Below are 22,441 nucleotides of genomic sequence, written 5' to 3'. Positions count from 1 at the left end.
CGTTATGTAAGTTATGTATTCAATTTTATCTCTTTTCATAGTAAGAGTTATGTATTAGCAGTAGTGTTTAAATCATGAATTATGTCACAGACATGGAGGACAGCAGTGGGGACTTCTTATTGGTGCATCTCAGTTATACAGAATGGCGGGTTTCATGGCACTGTAGTCCACATACGTAAGAATCACCTGGATCCTACACGTGGATCCACTCTTCCCTCCACTCTGATGGTCTCCCTATCTTCAGGGCATCCATTGTTTCCCCTCCGCCTTCCACAGATGAGAGAAAACAGCATACTTTTCTCTCTGGGTCTGACTTATTTCGCTGAAAATTTATGGTCTCCAGTTCTGTCCATTTTCCTGCAAATGACATGATGGAACTCCTTTGTGTATATGTGTCACGTTTTCTTTATCTGATCATCTCTTGATGGGATTTTATCTTTTTCCTTAGTGGCTGCCCTTTGGGGCTACTAGCCCCCACTGTGAAGCTGACGTCGATTTCATTGATTTTTGAGGCACTGTTTTTTTCACACACTGCGTCTCCACACGCACTTGGGTCCCTTTCTGGCTTTGTCTTCCCTTCTGCCAGCCCCACTGGAGTGCACACCAGTGCCGTGCTGTTACTACGGGAGAACTTGAGGTCACTCCAAGGGACTGAGGACTGGGTCCACTTCACTGCCCTTAGGATTCCCTGGTTCCTATTCCCATATGAACCTCAAAATCAATTTGTTTAGTTCCAGAAATAAAACAAAATGAAGCAGAACTTGCTGGTGTATTTATTGGAATTGCATTGACTGCATTTGTTGGCTTGGGGAGAACTGACATCTCTTTGGCTTTATGTTTCCCACCCAAAGGCTTTTTATTGCTTTATAAATAGAATCTCCCATTATTCCTTCAAGCTGTCTGTTTGATAGACTGTGGACATAGACTACTATCGTTTTCACATTTTCTGCTACTTTTTGAAAATTTTCGTTATCTTTTTTGGTTTTGTTATTGATTTTCTTGGTTCCCCAGGTATACTTTAACATTAGCTGCAAATGATTTTATTTTTTATTTTTCTTTTTGAGGTCCTAACTGTCTTCTTTTCTAATGTCATTAGCTAATATAAACGGAGCACCCCAGTCTGAAAATAGAAAATTCAAAATGCTCCAACATCCATACCTTCTGAGTTTCAGATTTTGGATTTTTTGATTAGGTGTGCTTAATTGTTGAAGTCTATACACATATTTCCTGAGCTGAGAAATTTGGAAAAGTACTTCCAGGCCCTGGCATGTCTGGTAGGTGCACTCAGGCCGTACCGGCAACGTGGTGTTGGAGGTGAGGAGGAAGTAGGTCTCCTCCCCTTGGTCTTCTTCCTGGGACCCCTGAGGTGTTTCCTCATGAACATGTCCTGTTTCTCTCTCTCTCTCTTTTTTTTTAAATGTTAATGTTTGTATACATATTCGATCAAGCTGGGAAGTATCTTATCAGTGCCAGTCTTACCTTTGAAGAATATTGGAAGGCATTGGATTCTGTCAGGGGGGTTTGTGTGGTCCGTGGAGGGAATTGCATGATCCCTGATTGCATGTGTTGCTTTGGTGGACTCTGTAAGTAGGCTCACCAGTGTCGGGCCTCCTGGCGCCCCTGCAGTGAACCCCATTTGCTCACGAGGTCATGTTAATATAGGATATATTTTGTAGGTTTCCATTTGTCGTGTTTGTTTAGAATTTTTGCATTGTATTTATAAGTGAGGTTGGTTTTTGATTTTCTTTTTCGTGTTATTGCCTTCAGGTTAAGGCATCATTTTTATATTTTCTTCAAAAAGAGAAAGACTTCAGAAATTTTTTATTGTATCTATCCTCTGAAGCAGTTTCTGTAGTGACCTTGGTGTTTGGGTTTTGCAGAATCTCCCTGTAAAACTGTCTGGATTTGGTTCTTTTTTGTAGGGCAATTCCTTGATAACTTTTTCTACTTCCTGTGTGAAAACTGATCTATGTAAATACTCTAAAACAATTTGGTGAATTTTTCTATGAAATGACCTATTTTACCTCATTTCAAGGACTAGGGTTGTAGCTCACTTGCCTCGCACATGTGAGGCATGGGTTCAATCCTCAGCACCACGTAAAAATAAATAAATCAAATAAAGGTCTTTTAAAAAAAAGAAAAAAATGTATTTGCAAAGGGTTGTGTAGAGCAGTCTTCCCTGCACTGCCCTGCTGTGGAGACCGTGGGACTCCGTGGACTCAGAAGGCAGGGAGACATGGGTTCTGCACTTGGCGCACTCTGGGATCCCAGGTCTTACAGTGAGTTTGCTAAGACGAAAACATGCAAATGACAGATAATAGGTACCACTGACGAAGTGCTTGTTTCTGTATGCATATGACATTGAGCCCTTACTACAGGGCTGAGATTCTTAACAACCGGCCTGTTTTAAGGGGGAGATAATTTGGGGGAGCTGGCTTGTTTACCCATGGTCACACAGCTAGGAAGCCCCAGGGCTGGGGTGTGAATGCAGGCCCCGTGCCCTGGAAGCCTGGGCTTCCTAAGGAACCCGGGAGGTGAAGAGGGCTGGAGGGGATCCCAGGAAGGAGGGCTCAGGACAAGATCAGAGACCAGCGGGCTCTTCTACAGAGTGCTGGCTGGAGCCAGGGTGCAGTGAGGAGCCAGGGAGGTGAGCCTGGGTTCAGTGACTGGTGTAGTTGGTGCCAGAGGCTCCCAGATGAGAAGGCCCGTGGTGGTTGGCAGGGGAGTGCCAGCCGGGACAGGCAGGTGGACAGCACAGGGAGCGCAGAGGCCATAGGTCAGGGGGAGGCAGACACTGGACTAGACAGTAGATGCTGGAGGAATGGAGTGTGAAGGAAGAGCTGTCTGGGAAGCAGCCTGTGTGAAAACGCAGCCAGTTAAAAGGCACCAGCAGCCCTCCTGGTTGCACAAGGCACTTGACGTGTGGATCCATCGGCACCCGAGAGCCTGTCACCAGGGCAGCGTGCAGACGTAAACCTGGCACTCAGTCGCATCTTCTCAGAGTCAGGATGGTGGGCTTTTCCCTCGTGTTTGTAGGGTAGCTAGGTTTCTCTGTGTTCAAAAGAGTGGTGTGGTGTCCTGGCTCTTGCTGGAGGTGTGGGAGGAGCACAGTGCCGGACAGAGCAGGGAACCTGGCTCATGCTGGGTCCTGGGGCCTGGTTCTGCCTCAGCCCCTGCACCTGTGGAATAGGGTACGGACTCCAGGGTCCCTTCTGGTTTTCAAATCTGTGGTCGGTCATTAATGTACATAAATAACACTTCTTTAAAGTGGGTTTTGAGTTCTTTGAATTGTGACTCATTCATTTTGTTGAAATAAATGAATTTGCTGCCGAGCCTGAGCCACAGATTGGCTCTGAGTGGTGAAGGGGCTGATTGCATGGCAGGTGTGCTGGCCTCTTTTTCTTTTCTTCTCTGGCTTTCACTTGTTCTCTTCTTGTTTGGGACTGTGGAGGACACGCGTCAGTTTGGGAGACTGAGGGGGCTCTGGCTAGGGGAGAAGGGCTCGCTGCTCAGATACACGGAGCACATCCAGAACCCCTGGTGGGTGGCTTCCCGGTGCCTTGGGAGAGTTCAGGGGCACATCTTCTCTTTGGTATGGGCTTTGGGGAAGGTACTTTTCCTGGAAGTCAGTTACTCTGTGCTCCTGACCCCAGTCTGAGTGCAGCATAGGGTGGCAGGTGTCTGACTGGGGTGTTGGACCAGAGAGGGCTCCCGTGCAGATCTGCCCATTCTGAGCCTGCTGCCTCGGACCAGTTGCTCCCCTTTCCTAAGGTCCTTTCTGCCATCTGTAATAAAATTGTAAGGATCAAATAAGCATTCTACTACGAGAACCTAACTAGCTGCTGTTCTGCAGGCAGAGCCCTCTCGCAGAGCCCTGGGCTGCTGGTGCCTCAGCAGCCTCCTCAGTCCCCAGCCCGTTTCCCACTGGTGAAGTGGGGGACTTGGATGGGTCACGCACAGCTCTCCTTCCAACTGACCCCTGGTTTCTGGCGTTGGAGGGGTTCAGGCAACAGAGGCATGAGGTGCAGTGAGCAGTGGTCTTGAAGGGTGTCGCTGTGCCGATGCCTGTCCCTGTTGTGGAGATGGGTATTCAAATGCCGTCTTGGCGGAGTTAGTGTCCTTGTCCACTGTGAGTGACACTTGGAGAGTCGCTGTCATGGCCAGGAAGCTGTAGTGTTGAAACCAAGCACGCTCTGTTCTAGTCCTCGTTCAGGCTCTTGACTTTGACCGAGGGAACTTAGGCAAGGGTGGAATCTTTCTCAGCCTCGATTTCTCCCTCTGTAAATGGCGAAATAACGTGTGTCTCGCAGCCAAGGCAGGGAGTGGCCCTCAGCAAGCATGGCACTCCCTGGGTTGCCCTGCGCCTCTTGGGCCATGACTGCCCTCCTGGTCCTGAGCCAGTTCCCTGTCATAGGAGAGTGGGGAGCTGAAGCTCCAAGTCTCAGTCCTGTGTCCCAACAGAAGAAAGGTTGAAGTTGGACATGAAAAGCCACGTGGGAGAGCTTTATTATAAGTGGAAGGAAAGTGAGGCTCAAGCAAGGAGCACTCTCAAGAGGGGGAGCCGGTCGTCTCCAGCGAGGATGACAAAGGGAACAGAGCTGCTCCCGAGTCTACTGCTGTTTCATGCCACCTTGTCCGTCTTCACCAAGCCAGGGTTCTGCTCCTCCTTCATGTTGGGTGGTGGAGTTTCTGGCCCTTGTGGGTCCTCTGTGGAGCTGTCGCAGTGGCCATCCCATTCAGGGGGCTTAATCTGCAAGTCAGTCCATGCTGATGTGGGTGCTGGTTGAGCGTCTGCACAGAACTCACCGTAGTGCGCCTGCGCTACTCAAGAAGTTTCTTCTCTGAAATGCATTGAGAACCTGTGGCCGTAAGTCCTCACTGTACAGTGACCCCAACAGACCCTGCCGGGACTGAGCCCCACTGATCATTCCTTCTTGATGTATTTCTCGGTTGGCTCCCTTGCTTCCACCTGATTACCTGTTGTTTTTCTACAAGTTATTCAATTATTTGTTTGCCTTAAAGAAAACTTTGAAAGTAACTTAAAGAGAAGCCATGGCCTTGCATTTCACTGCCCGTCACCAGCTACCGCCTACACCTAGGGGACAGGCCCATCAGCCAGGAGTCTGGGCGTTCAGGGGAGGTCAGCCCAGACGTGTTCTGGGACAGCCTTCTCCCGTGTGCCTAGGGGTCACTGCTGTCATCCGCCTTGCCGCTTGCTGACCAGGATGCTCCCCGGAGGTGGGGACTGCTTGGCACTCCCGGCCTCTGCCAAGTCTCTGCAGCCTGCAGACGTTGCCATGGCGCCCTCTGAAGTGCTGTGCTCTGAAGCGCCTGTGACCCTGACTCCAGCTGCATGTATGCCCACTCTGAGCCGGGCAGCACAGGTGCCTCCTGGTGGATCACACAGAGCTTCACACCACGGCTCTGATACCCTGGTTTTCATCACCTCGGTAAATCCTGCTTCCTCAACACTGAGAAGCACGCCGAGGCAAGCACAGAGTAGAAAGTAAGAAGCTTTATTGAAGGACAGTGAAATGGGGGCTGGGGAGACAGCTCAGTTGGTAGAACGCTTGCCTTGCAAGCATGAGGCCCTGGGTTCAATCCCCAGCACCCAAAAAAAAAAAAAAAAAAAAAAAAAAGGACAGTGAAATGGACTCCTTCTGGTGGAAGAAGGGGACCCGAAGGCGGATTCCGTGGGACAAGGACGTCCTGTCCCTTTTACACATCTAAAGCTTCCTTTGTTCTCCTGCTCTCCTCTCCCTTGTCTTGTTCATGTCCCCCATGCTGCATAGTGACTGGGAGATGTCGGTGGGAGGCCAGAGGGTGAGCTGGTGGGCTGGAAGGGAGGGCGTGGATCAGTAGCTGTCTGCTCAGGAGGTGCTTCAGGAACAACCTTTTTTGGGAGGGGTGGTATCCAAGGACTCTGGAGACATGAACATTCCAGTCTCCCAGGCCAGTTTCCAACTTTCCAGACTCAGATCCGCCTCCATTTTCTAGATTCAACCTGATCACCTATTCTGCACTAACTGCCTATCTTTAATTCTGGCTTCATCTCTCAGGAAATGCCAGTTCTCTGTCCAGGACCTTTGCATGCTTTCTTGTGCCGATTGTGCTGGTGGCTGCAGGAGGGAGTCGGAGATGAGCAAAGCGTGAAACCTGCGCTCAGACAGTTGGCTGACTGACACCACAAAACCCAAATAAATCTTGAGCTCTCAAGTATCCAGTTGCTAATGCAGCTGGTAAAGATGCGCGGTGTTGGAAGGCTCGGGTAAGGAGGAGCCAGTTGGGGGTGTCTGCTTGGAAGGCGGGGCAGAGGACAAGTATTGAAGGAACTGCGCAGCGTGAAGGCGGCTTATCCAGTCCTTGGAGTCCCCCAACCCAGGGACTTTAACCATCGAGGCTCTCTGATGTGGAGATGGTTTGCATCCTGAGGTGCTACGGCTGGTTCTGAGTGTCTTTTGGTGGCAGTATCAGGTCAACAGAAACTACATATTTGCTTAATAAAAAGATGAAATGAAAATTTACTAGAAGGAGATAAGTATCTTAATGAAACTCAAGCACCTCTCAGTTTCCTAGGTAACTAAAAGTGGGGCTGGAAAGTCTCAGGAGTCCAGCCAGCGTGTCGTCTGACTCTTCCTCTCACGGGTTTCTGGTTCCGAGCACGCTGACTTCCGAGCTGTCTGCGGCATCTCTCCTCCTGGGGTGGCGCTCATCTTGCGTTCATCTTGGCATATGCGTGCTCGCTCTGCTCCACGGACCTGACTTGACTGGCATTTCTTGGTTCCCTGGCAGAATATACAGGAAGGAGAATCTGACTGGCTGCTTGGTTAGGATGGTGCAGTGTGTTCTAGCCGCCGTGCGGGAGGTGATGTGCAGGGTCTTGTCAGGTGCTGTTCTCCAAGGAGAAGCGTGTGGGCTGGGCACACCTGTCTCAGATGGGTAAGTCAAAATCCCAGCCTTGGCAGAGGTCTGCACAGAGTGCTCAGTGGGGCACCCTCAGAACCCGAGTTGGGCAATGCACTCTGTGACCCTCGTCTGGTCTTTGATACTGTGAGGTGGGAGCCTTGCTTTTAGCAGGCATTTTTTGGACAGCAGTGATTTTCTTTTTTATATGGTAAAGCATACGTGGCATAATGGACCATTGTAACTCTTTGGTAGGTGTTTGTGTGAATCATTTTTATCATGTTTTCCTCGGTCGAGATGCATGACTTGTGCCTCTGACAAAGGATGTTTGCTGAATGAGTGAATGAATGAGAAAACGAAAATAGCTGCCTACGTCAGCAAGTCCCAGGCGCATTAGCTTTTATTTGTGTGGGTGAATAAATGGACATCTGTCATGTTGTAGTTTAAAACTGGCAAATGTCGATGAGCTCACTGAGCTCTGTCAGTCAGCCATTTCATGGTAACACACGTGTGATACGTTTATGACAAGCAGCTGCATTTGACAAAGCAAGGTGAGAAGGGCGACATGGCTCAGGCTTCGGAGCAGGTTTGCACCTGGCTTAGTAGAGACACCTGCCGTCTCAGGTTCCCTCCCTCACCCACACGGTCCTGAGTCCCGTCATAGTGGGTGTGCCTGGAGAAGCCCTGCCCGCTCGGAGGAGTGGTTGGGAAGAGAAACTTCCAGAGCCTTTGCAGAAAATGGAGATTCTGACACGCCAGGGCGGGACAGCCAAAGGCTGGTTGCCAGGCGGAGCCCGGGCCTGCTCTCCCCACCAGGAGCCCTGTAGTCGCCTCGTACTCCTGGTGGGTCTTCTCTCGACCTGTGACGATGTCACATCTGTGAGGTCTTGCACAGGCAGACGACATTGTCAACACCTGCACCAACACTCCTGACCTCAAGAGAACAGGCTCTCGGTACAGGTGCTCGTCTCGATGGTCCTAGCTGGCCTGCCGTTCCTTCTTCCAGGCCAGATGACGCCACGTGAAGGCAGTATGTAAGGGGCTCCCAGTTCCGCCAGTTGCTCCCCAAGTTGTCCAGAGACCAGCTGCTTCTGTCCGCAGAAGCGTCACTTGTCTCAAAGGATGGGAAAGGGGGTGACCTTAAGGTTTGAGGCTCAGTACAAGCAGTGGTTTTACTACATGGTCAGCATCAAGTACAGGTCAAGGACACCTGAGGGTGGCCCTTGTTCACCTACAGGGAGTCCTGTGGGTGCTGGCATGGTTGGCACCAGTGCTTTTGCCCTTTGCCCTCAGGTTGGCAGAAGAGGTGGGAAAAGCCTGAGTGTTAGGAAAGAGTGTGGACCTCGAGGCCCCAGGCGGGCTTGCGGTTCCCCAGGTTCACGCCCTGAGTCACAGAGGCTGGTGTCAGTCCCTCTTCCAGGCTTGTGTCATCAGAGGAAGGGCCTGGTGGGCCCCTCGTGGGCATCTGCCACCCGCTGGTGCCCGGTGCCGAGGCCGTGTGTCTCTGGAGCATGCCCTGCTCGTTTGGACACTGGTATTTCGGCCTCCCACCTCCCTCTCGGCATGGAGACTTAATGTCACGTGCTGACACCCATGCCAGCGTCCTGGGCTTTTGCTTACGACCCCATCTCTCGGCAGCTGGCTGTGGCACTTCTCCTCACTGAGTTTTGGTGCCTGAAAGCAAAAGTAGAGGAGTGATGGTGCACGGCTCTCGTCCCTGGTGTAGTGCACGCGCTTGTCACGTTGGAGCGCTCCGTTCAGGGACCGGGCACGCTGAACTTAGCTTCCTGCTTGCCATTTGCAGATCAACAGGCCTAATGAGACTCTTCCTGCCCTCTCCTTCACTTTCAGCCATGGAAGAGTTAATAGTAGAGCTTCGCCTCTTTCTGGAACTCCTGGACCATGAATATCTCACCGCGACTGTCAGGGAGAAGAAGGCCGCGCTGACCAACATCCTGCTGAGGATCCAGTCACCCAAAGGTGTCACAGCCAGACCTCCCTGCCCTCTCTTCCCAGGCTCCTGGCTCCCACGCCACCTTTAATTCTGCCTTCCTTCTGAGGCGTATTCACTTGTCCACTAACCTATGAAGTTGTTTATTCACCAAGTTTTCCCAAGTTATTTATCTATGGCACCTGGCACAAACTCTTTCTAACCTCTAGGTATAGAAATATTAAGCCTCCAGGAGCCAGTGGAATCACGCGTGTGCTGGAGTCCCCCAGAGCACCCTGACATTAGCTAGAAGGACACTTAGGACTCGCACATAGTTGTACTTGCTCGTGCCCAGGACATAGCTCTGTCTGAGGGAGGGGAAAGACCTCCTCAGAGCCCGGGGAACCCACACATGGGCTTGTGTGTGCTCCCCCTCCTGTGAGGGTCACTTGGGCTCTTCCTGGACAACACAAGTGCAGCAGCCTGTGTGCTGTTTCCTTGGGGAAGCAGCATAGAGACTCAGTGCCCATGCGTGTAGGCCCCCTCCAGCATGTGCCAGAACTCCAGAGTCTCAGGAAGTCAGGTGTGTAGCATAAGCCCTACTGTTTGCATGAGCAGCTTAGGCACCATAACTACCCTTGCCAGAAAGGGAACTCCTGAGATCCACGTCCCCAGATGCCAGCCCAGGGCCAGGACTGCAGGCTGGCCCCTCTCGGCTAGCAGCCTCAGGCCTGGGGACTGTGTGGACTCTTGTGAAAATGGGTAAGACAGAAAAACAGCGACCCAGGAGGCCTGCAGGCTGTTATAGAACACTGCAGTGTTAGGAGAGCACTGAAGAGGAGAATCCCACGAGGTCAGTGAGGGAAGTGGCAGGGGCCCTCCTGAGGACACCGTGTTAGAATTCTGGAGGTCCAGAGCTGGAGGAGATATGGGAGGTTTTCCTTTATGCTTCCTTTTTGAGATGTGTGCACAGACCAGCGCGTCACCTGTTTCAGGTGTGCTGTGTGTTGGTGTCTGGCCTGTGAAGCCACGGCGTGGCGATCAGATCTCGCCTCCAGTCAGGAAGGTGTGGGTCTCTACTTACAGAACATGAGTGGTGTGGCCCTGGCTGATGGTGGGTCCCCACACAGTTCCCACCCTGTGTCACGTGCTCCCTTCGGGATGCATCTTCTGATATTTTCCACTTCACTAATACTTCCTTCAGCTCTTTAATTTTTAAAAACCCATCCATTGATTTTTTAAAAAATTTTCAGTGGTAGAGTTCCCTCTTCCCTCCCTTCCCCTTTTTTTCCCCTCCCCTTCTCTCCCCTCCTCTTCTCTTCTCTCCCCATAAGTTCTTGTAAAATGGAGAAGGATGTGCCTGCCTTGCAGGATTGTTTAAGAGATTAGAGAGCCTAGTATTTGAAGAGTGTTTGAGATGGGGCTTGGGGAAGGATAGCTGCTAGAGTCCTCCTGCTCCTCCTCCTTCAGCTCTGCGGTTCTGGTTAATTCTTACAGGTTTTGAAGTGAAGGATCATGCTCAGAAGCAAGAGACCAACAGCCTACCAGCACCACCTCAGATGCCTCTGCCAGAGATTCCTCAACCCTGGCTGGTGAGTGACACCTTTGCACTTACCTCTGGAACCCTGGAGGTCTGGTTGCCCTTGAGCTCCAGGGCACGTGGTGGAAGCCCAGTTCCAGATTAAAGGCGTTGCTTTGCTTGAGGCATGCCTGTGTCTAAGCCCAGAAGCACTGGTATAGCTGTTGGTAGACTCTGAGTTTTATCTTCTCTGAGGAAGGTGGTGTTTCTTTGCCGATCGCTAGAGCCACACATTCTTGGGAATTTGTAACTGGAGCTGCAGATTCTTGGGAATCTGTTCTGCAGATTAAGAAAACAAAACAAACCAAAACAACAAAGAAAAACCAGGATTTGGCAGGCAAAACACGTCAGCAGAGCCTAAACACTTGACCTTCTTTCTGGGTTAACCCTGAATGCCTTGGCCTAGAACTTGACTATTCATTGCTAAGCTTCTTCTGGAATTAAGAGTTCAATTTTTTTTTTTTAAGAGAGAAAAATGTGAACGTTTTCCAGAACATGTATTTTGTTTGACTTTATGCGTTTGAAATTTGTTTGGTTCCTTCCTTCCTTCCTCTGCCTTTTTCCCCACCTGGAGAGACTCATACACAGTTTTATTCTGTGTCCTTCAGCATTTTCTGCATTTTATGGTTCTTGCTTAGTCAGGAAAATTAGACTTTCATTCAAAGTTAGGGCAAAATTGGATACTTAGCAATTCTCTTTCTATATTTGCTTTTAGGATGAGTCATCTAATTCTCTCCCTGCCAGGATATGAGCGAGGGGAAGGCAGGACCATGTCCCATGTACCTCTGTCTCTGCCTGAGCCCTGGAGAGGACCAGGGTCTAGGAGGTGCACACAATTAGCTTTGTAGCACTTGCTGGCTTCCCACCATGGCTCACATGTCACTGCATTGCCTTCTCACATACACAGCACCCCTCATCCTCAGGGTGCCTCCCAGGCCCACAGGTGCCGAGGCCGCCCACGCAGCCACACCGCTCCTAGGCTGTGATCTTTTCTGTGCACGCATGCCCAGGATCATCTAGTTTATAAATTAGGCATAGCCATTTAACACCAATAACTAATGGTGAAGTAGAATAATTACAACAATGTGCTATAACAAAAGTTAATCAAAAGTTATGAGTTGTTCATTTCTGGAATTTCTCACAATATTGTGGACCAAGAATGACTGCAAGTAGCTGAACCTGTGGAATGTGAAAGCACAGATGAGGGCCACGGTCGTTTCCTTGGTCTTCACAATTTGCCCTCTCAGAACCTCTGAAACACCCCTGTCGTGTGGAGGATGTGCCATCGTCCCGGAGAGGAGATGGAGTTGGGAGGTGGAGATGCAGCGATGGTGTGGGGCTTGCTGAAGGCCGACGTCCTAGGAGAGGCAGGACCATGACCTCACCTTTGATTCCAGATCCGGCCTCTCTCAGCAGGGCTCTCACATGCTCCCCTGTAGGCTGGACTGGTGTTCAGTCCTGGACAAGCCGCTGCTATTTAGCACAGCACTTCCCAAGCCATACATCCCCGGGCATCTTGTTAAAAGTGCAGATTCCTGCAGGGCACAGTGGTGCAAACCCATCACCCCAGCTGCTTGGGAGGCTGAGGCAGGAGGATCGCAAGTTCAAGGCCACCTTCGGCAACTTTAAAAAAATTAAAAGGGGCAGGGATATAGCTCAGTATAGAGTGCTTGCCTAGCATGCACAAGGCCATGGATTTGATCCCCAATATAAAAAATAACCACAAAAACAACCCCAAAACAAAAAAAAACCCAGGAAGATGATGATGACACACAGTTACAAGTCAACTAACAGCGGGAGTAAAATCTGAGAAATGAAATATTTGGGGACTTTGTCATTGTGCGAACATGGTGGTATACTTGACACACAGCAAGGATGGTGTAGCCTGGGGTGCACCTGACACAGTCTAGACGGTGTAGCCTGGGGTGCGCCTGACACAGTCTAGACGGTGTAGCCTGGGGTGCGCCTGACACAGTCTAGACGGTGTAGCCTGGGGTGCGCCTGACACAGTCTAGACGGTGTAGCCTGGGGTGCGCCTGACACAGTCTAGACGGTGTAGCCTGGGGTGCGCCTGACACAGTCTAGACGGTGTAGCCTGGGGTGCGCCTGACACAGTCTAGACGGTGTAGCCTGGGGTGCGCCTGACACAGTCTAGACGGTGTAGCCTGGGGTGCTTAGGCAGTGTAGGCCAGGATTCATCTGACGCAGCGTAGGCAGTGTAGGCATGGGGCTCTGCTAGCGTGTGGTGGCGTAGTGTTCAGTGATGATAAAGTAGTGCAGCAAACTCTTGTGATCTAATTAGCTTTTTATTTTTCATTATGTCATTTATTCCTTTTAGATGCAATATGAACTTTTACTCTAGAAGTATATATTCAACAATATTAATACTGTTTACTGATACATCACTTAGCCGAAGGATGAGGAAGTAGATGGAATTCGGTAGTTCTTGGCGGCCCAGGTCTGCATCTGCTGGTTTATTTTTGTCTTTCTTCCTTGACTTGTCTTGAGCCTGTGGCCACCTGGGACAGGTCTCAACATGCTGCGTGCTGTGTTCATCATCACATCTCACATGGGAAAGGTGTCTTGAGGTCCAGGTGAAGTAGAAACCCCTGGAAGCGGGCAGCACAGTGGTGGTGGCCATGGAACCTCTCAGAGCCTGTCTTCCTGGCCTGCCCTGTAGGCCAGGTGTCAGGGTATCAGTTTGAGTGACAGTTCAGACCAATGGTCCTATGGACTGGCCAACATTTTCTACCACTGACCCATCAGATCACTTCTATAGATTTCCCCTCAAATATGCTTGCCACCTGCTGACCTGTCCAACCTCCTCCTTCCTCCCATCTCCTTGTCCCTCACTGTCCCCTGCCCTCTGGCTGCTGTGGCTTTGGCTGCTGAATGGCTGTGGCAGATTGGCCTGGTTGAAGGTGTGAGAGAAACCCTCCTTCTCACAGTGCCAAGAGCAGCTGGTTAACCAAAAGTGTTGAGAAAAATCCAAAAGGTACTCATATGCTTTCAATATTTTGATTTAAATAAGTAACTTTTGAGTAGCAGTTTGACCAATGGGCAGTTTTTCCCTGGTGGCCCTTTGTACCTGGGAATCAGCATTTTTATTCAATATCCAGGAGTGGCTGTCGCTGTAAAGTGATTGTTTTTGGTGTACGTCTGACAGCTGCGTTCTTTGAATGTGGGCTACTCACTGGGCTGTGCTTCTTTTCTTCTAATTGACGTGTATAATTACATCATTAGTAATCTCCAGCTTTTATACCACCATCTGAGTTTAGCATGTGTTACAGTTTGGATGTTAAATGTCCCCAGAGGACCAAGTATTATAAGTTTGGTTCCTGGAGTGTGCTTTTGGGAAGGACTTTGGATCTTTAGGACGAGGGGCCTTGTGGGAGACCTTAGGTCCTTGGGTCACACCTCCAGAGGGCACCGTGGGACCACTCCTCTTGCTCTTTGGCTTCCTGCCATGGGGTGAGTAGTTTGCTCCCTGTTATAGGTGTCTGGCACCCCCACCACAGGCCCAAAAGCAGCAAGCTTGCCCTTCATAGACTGAAATCTCTAATCATGTGTGTTAGTCAGCTTTTGAGTTGCTGTGACCCTAGTACTTGACAAAAACAACTTAGAGGAGGAGAAGTTTACTTGGGAATTACAGTTTCAGAGGTCTCAATACATAGATGACTGGCTCTGTTGCCCAAGGTGAGGCGGCACATCATGGGGGAAGGTCCCAGCAGAGGAAAGCTGCTCAGCTCATGACTGGTCAGGAAGCAGAGAGGGGAAAGGGCCATAGGGAAGATGCACCCTTCCAGGACACACCCCAGAGACCCATCCCTCCAGCCACACACCTGCCTACACTTACCACCCAGCCAGTGCATTCAGATAGCCTAGGCTGATGAGGTCACAACTGTCACAGTCCAGTCACTTAACTCTGAACGTCCCTGCATTCACATCGGAGCCTTGGGGGAATACCTCACATCCAAATCATAACAGACCAAGAACCTTTTTTCTTATCTTGTTTTTTCAGTTTGTCTTGACAGATCTTTTGAGAACATCTCAGAGAATTGTCAACTCTCCTGTGCTCATTTTTGTTTGTTTATGTAATAATGAAGTAAATAGTTACAGGAATACAGAATTAAAGAACAAAGCTGGCGCGTTAGATATACAGCGTCTGTGGGCTGTTTCGTAGGCACTTGTAAGGGCATGTTGGCCGTGAGTGTTTGGCATTTGTGGACACCAGCAGGGCATTCTGCATAGGGCCTCGAGGTCATCTGGCAGCCCCAAGAGTCCGTCAGGTGGTTGGTTGAGACAGCTCTGCTACATGTTGGAAGAGTGGCTTGGTGGGTATGCTGTTCGGCAGGCACGCCAGCCGCCCAGGAAGTGAGGTCTGCCTTTGGTGAACCCGCTTCCAGCCAGTGGTCGTCTGCTCCTGGCAAATCGACTTTTGGGACCCTTCGCTTCTTTGGAGTGAGGTGGAATGGGAATGGGCTGCACGGTCCTGTAAGAAAGCGGATGTTCTGGAACACTGGGGACACCTGGGACTGCAGGGGACTGGGCGTGGTGGGGACTGGCAGTGCTGGGCAGGCAGGCTGCACAGAGAAGTCTGGGACCTGCACAGGAGCAACGCACAAGCCCGGGGAACCTCCTACGCGACACCTCTGCGGCACGGGAGCAGCTGCGTAGGTGGCACCATGCCTGTCATAGTGCTTGTGCACAAACCCTTAGAGATGGACGGTCCTTCTGTCTTCACCCCCACTGTGGCTGGTAGTGCACACGCAGCTGCGTGGTCTCCATGCTGCTTCAGCTCTGCTCAGCCTCCAGCTGCTGGAGACGGCCTGCTCCTTGTGCTTCTGTTTCTCACATTGCATAGGAGGTGGGAATTGCTGGCCACAGCTTGAGGGCAGGCACACGCGAGGACAGCTCTGTGATGCGTGATGCTGTTAGACACAGGGACTGTCGGAGTATGCCCATGTTGCCCTTGGAGCAGACTGCTGGCGGCCCGAGGTGTCCTGTTCCTGTGCAAGCTGGACACTTCTGCTTGGTGAGGGAGTCTGGAGATGCTCCTGAGAGGGGCAGGCGTGTGTGTAGCAGAAACATGGCTCCTCCTGAGACCAGGTGTGTGTGTGCCCCTCCGTGGTAGCCCCTTGCTCTCCACGGGGCTGGCAATCGACTAAGACCTGTGAGGCATGGCGGACCCTTTCTGGAAGAGCTACTTGCCAAAAGATCTTTGCTCTGAGTCGCTCTGAGAGTTGCACGGCTCGAGCTGATTTCCCTCCTGTGCCCCAAGTGCTGAGAGTGTGTGTGCGACAGTGAGCGGCTCCCTGTAGATAGTATGTCTGCTGACGGGCCGCAGCCTGCGGCGCTCAGCAGCCCTTTGCCTCTGTCCAGGCCGGTGCCGTCCGACTCACTTCCTCCTCTTCCAAACAGCACCAGTGCCTCCTGTCTTCCTGGTGGAGGAGGAAGGAGTGGGCAGACACCTTCAGGGCTGTGGTGCTGCACACGTGGTCCCAGGTCCGGCTTCTGAAACACCTCCGCTTGCTAAGTTAAGCAGCATGGGGTCGCAGTCTGCCGAGTGGCAGGGTGCAGCCTGAGTCTTTGAGACGTTAGTGCCAGAGCTGACATACAGCTGATGCTTCTTTGTGCCAGTAGATACCATGAAGTCTTTTGTTAGTGAGGTAGAATGTACGTAGCATGAAATTTGCCATCTTTTTTTTCGGTACTGGGGATTGAACTCAGGGGCACTCAACCTCTGAGTCCTGGCCCCAGCCCTATTTTGTATTTTATTTAGAGATAGAGTCTCACTGAGTTGCTTAGTGCCTTGCCATTGCTGAGGCTGGCTTTGAACTCAAGATCCTCCTTTTTCAGCTTCCTGAGCTGCTGAGATTACAGGTGTGCACCACAGTGCCTGGCGAAATTTGCCATCTTAACAAGTCTCGAGTGTGCAGCTCATGGCGTTAAGCACTCGCACGCTGCTGTGCCACCGTCACCACCAGCCAGCTCCAGAACGCTCGACTCCGTGACATAATCAGTCCCCGTAAAGCACTGGCTCCATCCCCTCCTGCCATTCCACTTTCTGGGGGACAGCGAAGTCTGCTGCCACCCCGTAGCTGCCCTTCACCCTTGCTACGCCCATGCTTCACAGCACCTTCGCTACCTGTGGGCAGATGAGATGAAGGGTCCCTCTGAGAAGACGTGACAGACAGTCAGCGTCGGAGCTGCTGATCTGACCAGTGCTGGGACTGAAAACGGGAGCACCACTTACTTGCCCGTGGAGCCAGATGTGGTCCTCTCAGTGGTGGGACCATGGTGTCCCTTTTTCCTCCTCTTTTTAGACTCTCTGGGGTCATCCCACATGCAAGCCCAGAGCTCGACAGCCCTGCACCTTCGATCCCCTCTCTGCAGGTGTCCTGCGTGTGTGGCTTTTCCTGCGTGCCTCCCTCCTGGTGGAGGAGGAAGGGGAGAGGGCATGCTGCCTGGGGCCGTCCCTGCGTGTCCTGCAGACACAGACCTGGAGCAGGCATGAGGAACGCGAGCAACGCCTCCCCAGCGTCCTCTCAGGCGTTGGGGTGCAGACTGGAGACCAGAGTGGGATGGGCGGGATCTGCCGAAGACTGTCATTTTGCAAAGAAGAGTGTCCTCTCAGTTCTCGGTATTGGGACGGAAACCATGTTTGCAGTTGATTATCCAGTGAGAGTGGCCACTGTCCAGTCCTGGTCCCTCAGCAGCGTGGGGACCTGAGGTGTGGGGAGCTGGCGTAGGCCTGAGTGCCTCAGGTGCTGCTGGTGTCCGGGGATTAACTCGAACCCTGGTTTTCTTATTTTAGATTATATAATTTTTGCCCTGAATAGATTTTATTTACTGTAACCAGAAAACCAATTTGGATACACCATTATAATGTGTCGGAATAAAGTGGGAAAGTGGTCCTAAGTTTCAGGCTTGAGTTTTTCTCAGCTGTAATCAGGTCTCTTGCTTCCTGGTTGTTGTCATGCAAAGGACTAAATAACAAATTGGGGTAGGCGCGGGGAGATGGTGGGGAGGCCAGAGGCAAGGCGCCGACCCCGAAGACCACAGGTAGCAGCCCTGGGTGGGGTGCGGTGGTGGGAACCGCGATGTCCCCTGGGAAGCGTGGGTCCTTGTGCGTGTGTCCTGGAAGCCGTGGGTGGACTGCTGGTCACGGCCTGTACCTCCTGTGTTCAGGACCTCAGTGACGGTGCTGAGGGACACAGATACAGTCCCCGCTGCTCTGCAGCTCTGGGCCAGCAGCTGGCACTCGCGCCGGCGCCGTGTGGCCCGTGCGGCCTGAGTGGGTTCTTCACTCCTCAGCCTGGTTCCTTTCGGTGGCATCGTGGTTGGAACACTGGCTTGTCAGTGTCATTTTCTTGACTAGAGGAAACACGCAGCGTCGTGAGTGGTGTCTGGCGCAGGTAGGCTCGATGTGGCTCCTGGGCCGTGTTGCTGAGCCAGCAGCGGCACTGGGGACGGTCTGCTCCCATCCACACAACACCGTGACGGAGGTGTGGCCATTATTGCCATCCTCCTTGGGGTGGCAGAGGCACATGCGAAAGTGCCTCTCTTTCTAAAAGGTGGGCATTGAGCTGGCAGCACCATTGCCACTGTGAGCAAGGTGGCAGGTGGCCACTCTCACTGTGAATACTGCTTCCTGGGACGCGCCATGAAGAGGCAGAACTCGCGACGCCCAAACTAGAAAGTCAAGAAGCCCAGGCTTGGGTGGGGTGGGAGGGGAAGGCCTGTGGGGCTGGAAGCACGAGCAGCTGCAGCTGGGCGTGTCTCGCCGAGGCCAGCCCCCCTGAGAGGGGAGGCCTGTGTGTGCGAGAGGCAGCCCAGCAGAGCCCAGCAGGCCTTGCTCTGAGCGGAGGCCACCCATCCCGTGCTAGGAAGGCTCCTTGCCTGTGACGGGACCCTGGCAGGTTTGAGAAGTGGGTGCCAGGCATCTGTGCGATGTCACAACAGTGCCCTGGTTCACAGGCCAGGGGCTGGGCATGGGCTGCAGGGAGGTTGCAGGGACCAGCAGCCACGCTGGCCGTTGCCTGTCACTTTATGCTCTTGCTTCCTGCCTGTCCTCTGGTCCCCTCTATCCCCTTTGGAAACCTGCCTTCCCCCTCTGGTACCTTTCAAAGTCACATTGACCGTGATTTCAGTGAACTGGACTCACGGAAAAGGCTCTGGAGGAGCTGGTCCCCCACATTCTGGCCCCACAGGCCAGGCACCTGTTTGCACCCTCTGCCTGTTTGACCTTGACAAGCACAAGTGTCAGAACCCTGCGCCGGGCCCCCAGAGTGAGGAGAGGGCTTCTGTGGGAGTAATTCCAGGGATACTATTTCGTAGTGAAAACAGTTTCATATTCTAAGTGAACTTAAAAGTGACATATAGTGTGTTGAAAACCAAGCCACACAGACACGTATAGCGAAGAGGCCACCACAGGTTAACGCTTTTGGTGAGTGGCCTTCTGCCTTTGTACTGCACGAGCAGAAACATGGAATAGGAAGAGAGAAGAGCTGTGTTTTCGTCCAGAGGGTGGGGGTTTCTCGGTGGGTGCTGTAGGCTGCCTTGCCTCTGCGTGCCTGCCTGTGGGCGTGGCGGGCCACCCAGCTCAGTGCAGTCAGTACTCATGTCCGGTTCTGGGCCTCCGAGTCTGCGTCTGTGCGATGTGAACCACACAGTGTCCGCCTGGTGGGCTCCTGTCCAGCTCCCCGCCCTCCGCCTCTTCTCTTGGTGGAAGGACCTGTGAGAGAGAACAAGGCTCCCACCATATCCAGAGGAGGAAGCAGGTGTGTGGACGGGAGTCATCGCCCAGTCCAGGGAGAGAAGGGAGGTGAAAGAGCTCGGAGGTGTGAGGGGGCTCCCACCTCTCCTGGAGGCTAAAATCAACAGCCTCCAGTCCAGGGGGGCCTCAGCACCGTCAGGACCTGTTGTGAGGGGGTGGCTTTGGTCAGCACAGGCGCCTTCCAGTGCCCGGTTTCCAGCCTTTCTCAGGGATGGCGCCCAGGTAGCTGGCACCCTTTGACTGCAGGCGTGCTGAGGGTGTGGTCGACCCTTCGTGCCTCCCTTCCAGGAGCTCACCTGAGTGACGCGGCCGTGAGGACAGTTCACCTTGGAGGGTGGGTGGTGGGGATCGTAGGGATGGGGGGCGCACACCGCCTCAGCTGCAGAGGTGCCGATGGCCGGGTGTGGGGCAGCCTGGCCGGATTTGGGGGAAGGGGCTTCAGTGCCTGGGATGCAGCGTGTGCAGAGTACGCTTAGGCGAGACGGCGCTGTGCCGGTGTGGAGCTCCAGCGTGTTGGGAACTGAGTGCCCACAGGAGTCTGTCAGGAGCTGACCTCCGAGCCTCTTTGCAGGATGATTCTTTTTTGGCATAATCTTTTTAAGGAAAAGCAGGAAATGCTGGCCAACGCCTGCTGGTGGGCCATTTCCTTCCAGTGGTCACAGATGTGAGCAGTTTTCCTTTTTCCCTCAGCCTCCTGACAGCGGGCCTCCACCTTTGCCGACGTGCTCGCTCCCGGAAGGTTATTACGAGGAAGCTGTGCCGCTGAGTCCTGGGAAAGCTCCGGAGTACATCACGTCAAGTGAGTGGGCCCAGCGGCTCGCAGCAGTGGGCAGAGCCCAGGGCTTCGCTGGGCACGCAGGGGCTGGCACTGGAACGCCACCACGGACCTGTGGCAGAGGGAATGGGGAACCCAAGGACAAGGGCTTTGGCAAGGCTGAGGTGCCTGCCAGTGCCTTCGTCTGATCACCGCTTCCTGGTGACTCAGGAGCGGAGCCTCGCACTGGGGAGATGAGGCAGCAGATGAAGCGTCCCTCTGTCGGAAGGGAAGCGACCCCTGTGGGGCACTCCTGTGCGCCACCTGTCCCTTGTTCCCAGTTGGCTCAGGGTGTCCCTCCCAGGCGTGGTGCTGGATGGAGTCACAGGTCCCTGGGTCGCAGACTTCCATTCGCTTGTTGGTTCCTTCTTTTGTGGGGTACAGGCTTCCTGGACATTTTTGCCCAAGTCATTGTTCTCCTGACCTGGTAGGTGCCTGCTGATAACCCTCAGGAGCACGTCTGCCAGCGCCCGGCTCTCAGATTCGGTGACGTGCCAAGGCTGAAATCCCCTCTCTCACTATTTCTGGAACTTGGTTTTGAATGGTTGACGCTATTTCTGCTCTCCATCTGTCAGGCAGGGTCTACTGTCTCAGAGAACTTGGAGTTAACTGTGTCCGTCTGTCCACTGGGGGATGCTTGTTTTTATGGAAGACGGGTCTGAGACAAGTGAGAGTGCTTTCTGACTTTAACCCCAGGGTCTCCGCTGCAGGAGCCTCCGTGCAGCCGCCTCCCCGGGCTTCTTCCTCAGGAGACGCGCCCTCCAGCCCAGAGTTGACGTGGCGTTGCCTGAGGTCTCTGCTCCTCAGGGACTGGCGTTTTCGGATCCTTCCCTTCCTTGGCAGCAAACGGGCATGGCTACCTCAGCAAAGCAGAGCCTAACCTGGTGTTGGGAGGTGACGCCAAGTTCCCTGGGGTCCTCTCTCTGCACCCCTACTGATTTATAGCCCCAGCCCTAACACATGCTCCAAATTGAGAAATTCAAGTTGGCCATGAGGCACAGTCAATTTGGAAGTTCCGAAGAGTAAGAAATCTAATATGTTGAAAGGTCCCCCTTTTCCTCCTCAGCCTGTAAACCTCTTCCTGCCAAAAAGGTAGATCGACAGGCTTGAGACACTGAGCACTGGTCCCTCGCGTGGTCCCTGGAGACCAAGGCCACAGTGGCAGCGAGTGCAGGGGCTCTTTCAAGAGCGAGTGTCTCCAGGCCCAGGCCTTGTGCTGTCGTCTCCCAGAGTGCCTTTCCCTCTGCCAGGCTGCAGCTGGCCCAGAGGGGCAGTGCTGCGACCTGACCCTTGCACACAGCACAGACTCACTCAGTGCTTTCGTTTGGCTCCGATTTCATTTTCATTTTCATTCTTGCTTGCTACGTCCCCTCTCCTCCCACCCTCTTCCCTCTCTCCCATCCAGGAGCCTAGTTTGGAATGTCATTCCTGATTTCAGGGGGTGTGGGCACGTGTGCATCAAGTTCATCGATACAGCTCGTGTTTGGCGTGGTCCTGGCTTCTGAGGCCTGTCGGGGCCACGGTGAACACAGGTGCAGTGCGCCTGCCCCAGGGCGTTCAGGGTCACAGGCCTTGCCCCTGTCCTTCAGCTGATCCTCATAGGAGCTCAGAGAAGGACAAGATTATCTCAAAGACGCTGAGTCGCAAGGAAGTTGAGCAAGTTACTGTGCGTCTTTAGACCGAGACTGGGCTCTGCTGCGGGCATTCAAAGCATGAGGCAGGTCACTTCTGTACTCAGACCTTCCAGTGGCTGTCCGCCCTACCCAGGAGAGGCGGCCTCAGTCCTCACAATGGCTCCCAGGGCTCTGCAGCTCCCACCCCCTTACCGAGCACCACTTCTGCCCTGGGGAATCCCTGCCCCCGTTCCTCTGCTTCAGCGTGGGCCTTGTGCGGGGTTGTGTGTGGAGCCGGTGGGTGATACGGCAGCCCTCTGTGACGCCAGAGCTCGGGACCAGGCGTCAAGCTTGGCTACTCTCATTACGGCCTGATGCCGAAGTCAGAGAGCAGCTCCAGACACCAGCTCTGCTTCTTAATGTATTTTATTTGGACCTAGTCCCATCCTTTAGAATTCATCTGTTTATTATCTGTTTCTTCCCTGTTAGAATTTAAGACCAAAGAAGGTAAAGACCTTCATCCGTTGAGTCAGGCATGTGAGCACGCACGCGCTGGCTGAGTCCGGGCGGCGGCTCCGCAGGCTCCTGGCGTTGTTCTCTTGGTTTCCCATGCCCAGTTTCAGTTCCATCTTTATGTGTGTGTGAAATGCCTCACACCGTACCCAACTTTGTGCTCAGAATTCTTGAAATGCAACAGAAGTGAAAGCTGTCTTCGTTAGCTTCCCGTGGCTGACGGAGTTTCCAAGGCAACTGACAGAGCAGGGCTGTTTGGCTCACAGTTCTGGAGGCTCCCGTTCAGCAGCAAGTGGCCCTACCACTTTGG

The 22,441-nt window shown here is 52.8% G+C and overlaps 1 protein-coding gene across 3 annotated transcripts in view; it reads left to right on the top strand.

The window, feature by feature from the left end:
- Afap1 (actin filament associated protein 1) overlaps positions 1-22,441 on the top strand; it is a 134,846-nt gene that overhangs the window by 48,190 nt on the left and 64,215 nt on the right. For all 3 annotated transcript variants that reach the window (XM_047566840.1, XM_047566841.1, XM_047566842.1), the window contains 3 exons: positions 8,755-8,883; positions 10,331-10,425; positions 19,882-19,990. In XM_047566840.1, coding sequence (XP_047422796.1) covers positions 8,757-8,883; positions 10,331-10,425; positions 19,882-19,990 — 331 coding nt within the window. In that variant the 5' untranslated portion in view covers positions 8,755-8,756. The remainder of the gene's footprint in view (positions 1-8,754; positions 8,884-10,330; positions 10,426-19,881; positions 19,991-22,441) is intronic.

Source organism: Sciurus carolinensis, chromosome 10, assembly GCF_902686445.1.
Source record: "Sciurus carolinensis chromosome 10, mSciCar1.2, whole genome shotgun sequence".
NCBI lineage: Eukaryota > Metazoa > Chordata > Mammalia > Rodentia > Sciuridae > Sciurus > Sciurus carolinensis.
Note: the sequence above shows the minus strand (reverse complement) of the source record. Positions and strands in the feature narration are given on the sequence as shown.